Source organism: Anarhichas minor, unplaced genomic scaffold (assembly GCF_050575085.1).
Source record: "Anarhichas minor isolate MPS153535 unplaced genomic scaffold, ASM5057508v1 ptg000136l, whole genome shotgun sequence".
Classification (NCBI taxonomy): domain Eukaryota; kingdom Metazoa; phylum Chordata; class Actinopteri; order Perciformes; family Anarhichadidae; genus Anarhichas; species Anarhichas minor.
The window spans coordinates 912,297-922,177 of NW_027466582.1; the positions used below are offsets into that span (position 1 = coordinate 912,297).

At 39.5% G+C, this 9,881-nt stretch overlaps 1 protein-coding gene across 2 annotated transcripts; it reads right to left on the reverse strand.

The window, feature by feature from the left end:
- Window positions 1–1,482: 1,482 nt before the first annotated feature.
- On the reverse strand, window positions 1,483–4,952 carry LOC142942080 (uncharacterized). 2 transcript variants are annotated; one of them, XM_076084254.1, is made up of 7 exons: window positions 4,776–4,952; window positions 4,219–4,560; window positions 3,816–4,088; window positions 3,659–3,709; window positions 3,390–3,470; window positions 3,282–3,307; window positions 1,483–2,052 (listed from the first exon to the last, which is right to left on the reverse strand). In XM_076084254.1, exons 1-7 carry the CDS (start codon window positions 4,837–4,839, stop codon window positions 1,972–1,974), a joined length of 918 nt encoding a protein of 305 aa, XP_075940369.1. In that variant the 5' UTR covers window positions 4,840–4,952; the 3' UTR covers window positions 1,483–1,971. The 2 variants fall into 2 exon arrangements, with proteins under 2 accessions (XP_075940369.1, XP_075940368.1); XM_076084253.1 differs by having other exon boundaries at window positions 4,219–4,563.
- Window positions 4,953–9,881: the final 4,929 nt, after the last annotated feature.

The window sequence follows — 9,881 nt, forward strand, 5'->3', positions numbered from 1 at the left end:
CAGCTGTTGCTCTCCCTGGAGACTACTGGACATCGCTGCGGTAAAGTCAGCAGACACTTACATGTTAGTGCACCTATATGCTGACATTCACGGTAAACGCATTTAAACGGTACAGATCGGGAGCGAGCGAAGGACTTTGAAAGTTAGCGGAAAGATTAACGTGAGACAACATCCGGTTTCTTCAGACGAACATCCGGTTTTCAGAATAAGATGCCAACAAAGTATGAATTATATTCACATTAAGTATAAAACATGCTACCTGCATCTCGTGAACCAAATGTTATTGCCCTTTTGTTCATATAGCAGTACTTTTAAAATAAAAGTGCGCAATACACTACTTTTGAATTCATTATTGAACTTTGCCATAACAATGAGATTAATCGCGATTAAATATTTGAATCGTTGCCCAGCACTAATATATATATATATATATATATATATATATACACACACACACACACATGTGAACATAAACCTATAAACAATGGCAATGGAATTGAGGTGATAGTGCAAGTGGTGGAAACAGTGCAAACAGAGGTAGTGCAGTATGACTTATTTATTGTTCATGAGAGTGACGGCCAGCAGAAAGAAGCTGTTGCTGTATCTGGTGGTTTTGGCGTACAGAGCTCTGTAGCGCCCTCCAGAGGGGAGGAGTTGGAACAGCTTGTGTCCAGGGTGTGATGGTCTGCAGTGATCTTTCCAGCCCGTTTCCTGACTCTGGAGGTGTACAAGTCCAGGATGGAGGGCTGGAACCAATGATCCTCTCTGCAGACCTGACAATCTGTTGCAGTCTGTTTCTGCCCTGTTTGGTGGCTTAAAAAACTTAAAATTCCTTGGAGTAACTTTAATTGTTATTTCAGGGTTTTTTAAGAGCAGAGTGTAGTGAAGCAACAGAAGCACATTCGTTCATAAGTGTCTCTGTTTTATCACAGTACTCCTTCCTGACCATGATGGACACATTTAATTTCATCGCTCTAACAGAAATGTTTTAACTGTCACGACATTTAAAAAGTGTCAACGGGCTCATTTTGGATTCATGCTAATGTGGCTGTTTGAATTTCAGTCCCAGTTCATGACCTTACTAATGTTTGTAACTTGTTTACTTTCATTAGAAAAGGATTTGTGGCATCTGAATAATTATATTAAGAGATTTTAGCTAGATTGAGCTGTAATAAGAAGTCGACCAATGAGGATCTCCACATCATTTTTCTGTGTTTTGTTTGTAACAAATGGACACAACGTATTCTCTATCTTGCTAATTGGATTTTGACCAAATTGGGAAAGTTCCAGAAATCTCAACCAGAAACAATCTGGATTCAGCAGGAACACAGAAATAAAGAGAGAGAGAGTTTACATCTTTGCTGGACAGCGTTACATTATGTATCTTAAATAATTGTCATGCAGAATTTAAGAAATAATATCTACATAACTTTCTACTTCAAAATGCATGATACAGTTATAGAAAACACGATGCATGAGTCGTTATGAAGCACATTTTTTATTTGCAGACTATATAATTCTGAGTCATAACAAAGAGACTCTATTAAGGCTGACAGCTCATTCAAACCAACACAACAATGTGTACAAAATAATATATATATATATATATATATATATATATATATATATATACACTGGACTAACAGCAACATGTTTACAGCTGTGTTATGAATTTAAATGAATTAATCTCTTATGCACACAAAGAGACAAAACTTGTGCAAAGCTTAAACTCAAAGGTGCTAAATTAATATACGTCAGCATATCTTTGCAGAGCAGAATGTTGTTTTATAATATATTAATGCTCAGAATGTCAAATAGAGAACATATGAAGAGCAATGAGAACAATCTTAATGTAAAGTTTAAATAGTTAAACTGGAAGAAAATTTAGACTTAAGTTTTTTATACGCCTGAGAAAATACTCAACATTATATTACAAGATTTATTGGTTCTTTTGTGAGCGGATGATGTTGATCAGTGGAGTCTGACAGAAGCAGAAGGTTCTCCAACGTTCTCATAGGTCACTGTACCTTCATCTTCATCTTCATGATGCACCTGTGAAACACAACACAACACACCTGAGGTTCTGAGATAAATGGAAGAGATGAAGCATCATCATCGCTGCAGCCACTTGGATTAAACACAGTCTGTTTACAGTTATGAGGCCTGTAACACGAAGCAGGATTTAGAGTCAGCAAAGTACCTTCAGGGTTAACTCTGGGCTTTAGGTTCACTTCTTACCGGGGCAGATCGCCATGTTCACTGATGAACACATAACCTGCTCGGAGCAGCAGTTATTCTGATGGCGCGTGTGACAATGTTTCAGCTTTACTGTCAGATGAAACGCCGACGGTGTGAAATAGACTTGAAAATGTAAAAAAATAGAGAGTATATATTGTCTCATCATACATTCATATTCACTTATGTGTGTCGGCTTCTTGATCCGTGTGTTGCAGTGTGACATGTCGGACTCGTGTCTGTCAGTCACAGACTGGATGCAGCGTTACTCTGATCCGGTTACTTTAATGTTTGCTGTGGCTGATTTTAAGTTATGGAAGGAAACCTTCTTACTGCTGAGAATTATGTTTTTATTTGGACTCAAGTCTGTTTCACACCGTCGGGGTTCCAGCTGAAAAACTCAGAATACATCAAAGCAACACATTAAGTTAAAATAATACAAACATGTTATTATAGTCAGATCTATCGTGCTCTAGATGAAACAGTGATATTACAAATCAATTAATTTACGCATTCACACAGTTTGATATTTCCTGCCACCCATCCTTCCAGCATTTGGCAGTTTAAACTGTGTTACTTTCAGTCTTATTTATTTACCCTAAAGATACACTAAAGATACACTTAAGATACCCTTAAGATACCCTAAAGATACACTAAAGATACACTAAAGAAACCCTAAAGATACACTTAAGATACACTTAAGATACACTAAAGAAACCCTAAAGATACACTTAAGATACACTTAAGATACACTAAAGAAACCCTAAAGATACACTTAAGATACACTTAAGATACACTAAAGATACACTTAAGATACACTTAAGATACCCTAAAGATACACTAAAGATACACTAAAGATACACTAAAGAAACCCTAAAGATACACTTAAGATACACTAAAGATACACTAAAGAAACCCTAAAGATACACTAAAGATTGTCTGGGTATGTTGAACTCGCTTCGTGTTACAGGCCTCTCTTTATTCTAATTGTAAACTCGTGAAATATCAGAAGCACAAGCGTTTGATTGTTCAGGTTTAAAACTCACAGCATTGACATCCATTGTTTTGTTCCCTGAAAAGACAAAAAAAGAGTCGACTTAAGTTTCCACTGTGTACATCTTATTTATAACAATGACGTCTGTGAATGTTCTCACCTTTAGTTCTCTTCCATATGTAGACCGCCACAACAATCATTACGAGAGTTGCTAAACCCAAAATGATGAACCTCCACCAACCTGGAAATAAGAATAAAAACATTAAAAACATTTTGTCTGTAGCATTCTGTTTATTTAAAATCCTGTAGCTCAGAGAAAATAAATAAACATTCCCAACGTGAATATCTCGTCCCACAGCCAAGTGTTGGTCTGACATTCATACTTTATGCTTCATAAAGAGAGAAAGACGTAAGATGTTAAGTCTCTACCTGCTGTTGTTGGAGGGTTGTTGTTTGGAGACGGTGTAATGTTTCTCTCCACTGAAATTACAAAACACACATCAGGATAAAATACCTCGTGTTCAACAAGAGAGAAGAAACAATGTGACGTTAAAATGTAAAAGTCATGAAATAAAAACAACCGTACCTGTGTTCTCACATGAGGACTGGGGGCCGGCTTTACACAGCAGCGTGTTTCCACTCTGTCTGTCTGTCACGCTACACTTCAGTAACTCGTAATACTTTGACTTCTGATTAAGATGAGGAGTTTTAAATATCACAGTGGCTGAACAGTCACTCTGTGATGTCTCCACATCCTTCTCATTACCCTCATACAGCCACTCTACTCTGTGTTTACACTCAGTGTGTGTAAATGCAGAGCAGGACAAGAAGACCGTATCATCGAATGTGTGTTCCATCACTGGTGAAGAAGTTCATAATGAGAGAAAGACAACAAGAGTAACATTAACTTCATCACAGTAATCTGAATTATTGTAATGTTTCAGTGTATTGACAGTTTGATCTGAAAACATTATGATGTAAATACTCACTGTTAATAACAGACAGAACAACCACAGCATCGTGACCTTGTTGTTCTCCTGTTTTGTTAAACTGTCTGCAGGTGTAACGACCAAAATCTTCAGCTGTTACATTTCTTATAACCAGAGAACAGTCTGCTGTCAAACCCAGTCTGTTGGATTTATCTTTGGTGATCACATTATTGTTATCAATCACCCCAACTTTAACCAGCTCTACTGCTGCTGATTCACCAGAACGACTGAAAAGCCAAGTAGTAACGTTACATTTGTCCTCATGTTTTATCTCTTTGTTACAAGGCAAAGTGACGTCATCTCCAGCTCTGGTGATGAGGGAGGATAACGTTTGTCCAGTTACTGCTGTTGAAGACATGAGTAAATATAAAAAATGTGTGATAAGAATAAAGCTTTTTAGTTTACAGTTATATGTGATGATGATATTAATAACAAACAATATCAAATGTCCTTTTACAAGAATCCACTCGACAAACTTGGTCGTTTAACTTAAATCAAGTTCCTCAAATACTTCCAGTCACGTTTCTTTTAGTCGTGTATGTGTTTTATATTCTGACCTGTAAACTGAAGCAGCAGCAGCGTCACAAATAAAGTCATTTGAATCCATCTGACTTCAACCATCGTGTGTCTCTGTCTCTGTCTCTGGTTCTCACGCCTTCAACTGTCAAAGCTTCTGACCGAGTGTTTCTTTAAGAGACGCAGCGTTTACTTCCTCTTATTAGTGAAGCAGCACTTCCTTATCGTGACGTGGAATCTTTTCTTATATTCATGCAGAGAGATCAGCCTTTCATCTCTCTTAATGTCTTGTAGATAATAATCTAGATATCAATCTAGATATTTAAACAGCTCACACTTCCTTTCTCTTGTGGTGTTTTGGAGTCAAATGCAAAATAAACCATGATGATGTTTGACACACTCATAAACACATAAGTTAGTCAAACTCTACGCCCACCAGAACATGAAGCCCATGCTGCAATATGCTCATACTGGTTCATAGTGACGACATCTTAGTGCTTTGAGGAGTTTCTTCCTCATTGCAGCGTCTTGATGTTTTCTTAGAACTGAAGAGGAAGTGTTCTGGTGGGAATGTGGGAAACAACAGCAGCAGAGCTCTGGAGGTTTGACCCTCTAGTGAGGACATGAGACACATAAGAACTCTGCATGTTTGTTCAACAATATATGATCTTATTTATTTAAAGTACTGTGAGCAACTTTAAACTAGTTATTAAACAGTCTCAGTGTAGTCCTGATCCTCTATAAGAACCAGTCTCACTGTAGTCCTGATCCTCTATATGAACCAGTCTCAGTGTAGTCCTGATCCTCTATATGAACCAGTCTCACTGTAGTCCTGATCCTCTATCAGACCTCCATCAGTAAAGAGACCATCAGAGAGAAGATGGTCTGTTTCTATAGAGTTATTCTTAATGCTCGTCATCGGAGCCACCGGGTCGGATTCTGGTGAAATCAGATGAACTCATGCAGGTTCACCAGAACCTCCTTCAGCTCAGACTCCAGCAGAGACCGGTCCACCGTGGACAGACCCAGATCCTCCAGCAGAGACCGGTTCACCGTGGACAGACCCAGATCCTCCAGCAGAGACCGGTTCACCGTGGACAGACCCAGATCCTCCAGCAGAGACCGGTTCACCATGGACAGACCCAGATCCTCCAGCAGAGACCGGTCCACTGAAGACAGACCCAGATCCTCCAGCAGACTGTCAGACCCTGGTGCAGTAGAAGGAGAGGTTTTCTAAAGGGACTCTAGTGCTCAGAGACACTACCACTTTAGTCCACAGGGGGCGACAGAATCAACACAACATGAAAGTTCCTCGTAGTAACTTTAACTTTATAATGTTTAGTGTTTCTGACACAAGCTATTTTTTTTCGAACATACCAAAATATGTCGGAATGACATAATAAATAAAGAACTGAGCGATTTCAATATTCTATTAAACATCATACAGCTTCCAGGTAACAAGATGATCATTCGACCTTAAAGCTACATGACGAGAAATGAAAATAAAGTGGATATTAAGACAGACGGTGTTTATTTCTGTGAATGATAAGCTAAATGTAAAATGCATTCATGCCTCTTTCTGCCCTCCTAACACACACACACACACACACATGCGGTTGTGGAAATATTATAAGGTGATTTTGTATTAACCATGAATTTAATAAAATCAGTATCACTCTTGTTGGGGATGTCTCAAAATGTCCTCTGTCAAGGCTCCATCCTCATAAGAATAGCTTAACTTGACCACACGCACGCGCACACACACACACACACACACACACACACACACACACACACAGAGTGAGTCAGGTCTTGCCAGAGTTATCACTCCTGTCACAGTCTCTCCATGAGCCCTGGCTCTCAGTTCACACTGTGTGTGTGTATGTGTAGGTACAGTCTGTTCCTGGATGTGTGTGTGTGTGTGTGTGTGTGTGTGTGTACAGTATTTATACACAACTATGTGCACTTTGATTTGTGTGTGTGCTGGTGTGAGTTTATTAATGATGTTCGTTCTTCTCTTAATATTGGCGAGTACAATAAATCTTCTGCAGGACACACACACACACACACACACACACACACACAGGAGGGCCATCAATTCATGTCTGTAAGAAAGGGCAAGGGCGTGTTGGATCATAAACAGGTTACTACTTTTATAGTCTCTTTGTGTGTGTCTGTGTGTAATTTAAATTTATGCTGCATGTCTTCCCCCTGAACGTCCAGGAGTTCACAGCCAGCAAGGCATTGTGGGTAATGTGACTCCCGTTAAAATCAAGGTCTGGCACCGAGGAGGACGGGAGGAGCGTGTTTATCGTCGGCTTAATAAATCACAAGCAAAGACATCCAGAACATCCTCCGCTGAAGGTTAAAATAAGACTTTAAAGGAACATTACAACCTTTTTTATGTCGTCTTGCACATCGTTTCTATCGGTGAGGATGAAAGTGTATTTGTCAAGTTACATGTTGAGGTCTGGAGAAAAAAGTTCCTTGAAGATACTCAATTTCTTCACTTTTTCTTAATTGTTTTCCAACAGATTTACTTCTATCTGTTGGCACCCTGGATGTATAAAAGTCAAAGTCTTGGTCTTGCCACGGTCTTGCCCTGCCTTGGTCTTGGTCTAGACTTTGTCTCAACCCCTCCAAAGTCTTGGTCTTGTCTCGGTCTCGATACCCTCTAGTCTTGGTTATGACTTCTCGGTTTAGGTGGTCTTGACTACAACACTGGCTGTAACTAACACACACAAAAAACAACCCAAAATGACCATATTAATAACTTTCCACGTGTCTTTAAACTGAAATAAACCCTGGAGAATAAAGCAAAACAAATACCATGATGATCCGATCAGTGACCATATGTTGTTCACGGCTTTAAATAGCACAGAACCTTTTGATATTTCTTTAGAGAGAGTAGAGTGTGTCTTTTGGCCGTCACGCTGGACTGGCACCATCCACCTCGGCTGTGATGAACCGTCTGGATGATGGGACGCTGCCAACATGGCCCCCCGAGGGACACCCAGATGGAGAGACTCTACAGATCACAAGTCTGTGGTGTCATTAAAAAGTGTAAAGATGAAGCTTGTGAATAAATATTCCAGCTCCAGGTAATATGTGGGGATGTTGTTGGGTTCATTTATTATTGTTTGACACAGAGAATCCCACTGAGTCTCCACAGAACGTCCTGCTTGCTGTTGGAGCACTATTCATTATGTCTGTATTTTACTCTGTATTTCAGGAAGAGGAAACGGTACAAGAACTGCAAACTAGTAAAGCAAACACTTCCCCTTGAAGACCAAGAAGACATATGGCCGACATGCAGGGCTGCAGGTGCAGGAGGTGAAGGCGAGACCCACAGGGAGACCCACAGGGAGGATCCCTGCTTCAGAATATCTGCACCATCAGCAGATCTTCCTCTCTTCTGATCTGCTCTGATACTGACTGAGATTAAAGTCTTCATCGTTAACCAGGAGTGAAGAAGGTCTCACGGCAGTTTGTGAAATAGTCTCGAAATGCGATCTACTGGTTCTGTGTACGGGGACACGAATTGTACGTTTTATTTTTTTGTCCCTTCGAACAACTTTGTTTTTCCGACGCCATTACGTTAAAAACAAAAGTTGGGTTAAAGCAACAGAAACACTTCGTTAGGTTAAGAAACAATGTGGTTGCTTTCAAAATAACTACAGTTAGGTTTAGGCAACAAAACCAAACAGTTGCTTAATTTAAAGAGTTGGGAAACGTGTTGTGTCGACACTGTGGCTTAAAACTTTATGATTCAATTTAGTTGAGAAGTTTTGTAGATTATAACCTTTATTTTATCGACTATATTTTCAATATATAAGCAGTTCTGCAGGATCTCCTCAACATATTTATTAAAAAGATGTTAAAAGGTGAAAAGCTTAACGTTAATGTAGCCTGGTGTTGTGGTTTAGTTCCTTCTGGTCGCCACAGTTATACCTTCTGTTTAACTGCTCATGGTCTTCTGATTTAAGATGGAAAATAGTGGTTTTAATCAAACAAAAGGCAGCATGCAGCAGATAAATTACAAATATCGTCTCCACAAACAACCGGCAAGCGTACGGCAGTAAATAACTTATCTGAGTCCACATCTGGTACTTGTTAGACATGATTAACTCTCTCACACACACACACACACACACACACACACACACACACCTGTTGTTCATGTTATTCAACTCAGAGCTGGAGTAAAAAACAAAAGAGAAGAAAAGAGGCAATCAGCAGTTTTTCAGGCCGTCTGATGCCAGCTGCTACCTGGAAGTCCTTGGCTGGTTTGAATGTGAGTAATGTTTTTACTTTCATGTTGTAGGTGTGGTTTTGTCCTTTTGATGAAATAATGTGTGTCTGTTTTGTCCCCATGACTCAGGGGGTTTAACGGGGCTCCACGGTTCTTGATGCCCTTCCAGGAAACTGAAGAAAATAACATTTCTCATTTCTTCCACACCTCTTGGGTGCAGTACCTCCACCTGCCGACAGGTGGCGGTGTGTAACTGTGGTCCCATCGGCTCCTCTTCTTTCTTCTCTATTCTTATTTTTCACATAACAGCGAGGAAGACCTCTTTTCTTTTTCCTCTCCTCTCTCCTTCTTTCTTTCCTGGTTTCCACAATAATTCTCTTCTCCTTCTTTCCACCTGTGTTTTCTTAATATGAAGAAGAGTTTCTCTTCTCTTTTTGTTCTCTCACATCTTCTGGATATTATAGGAGGAAGGGTTTTCGCTAGTTTCCATTGGTGGTGGTTCTTCTTCTTCTTCTTCTTCTTCTTCTTCTTCTTCTTCTTCTTCTTCTTCTTCTTCTTCTTCTTCTTCTTCTTCTTCTTCTTCTTCTTCTTCTTCTTCTTCTTCTTCTTCTTCTTCTTCTTCTTCTTCTTCTTCTTCTTCTTCTTCTTCTTCTTCTTCTTCTTCTTCTTCTTCTTCTTCTTCTTCTTCGAGATTACAGAGGAGGAAGTCTTTCTAGGTGCATCTTCTCTCACCTCTCCTGATCTTTTCTCACCTCCACAGTCTCCACACTTCTTCTTCTTCTTCTTCTCTTTACTGTTCTTCAAATATCAAGTGTGTCCACAGTCTTTTCTCATTTTGTCTCTCCTCTTTATCTTCTCCTGCTCGTTCCTGTAATCACAGAGGAAGATTTCCTGT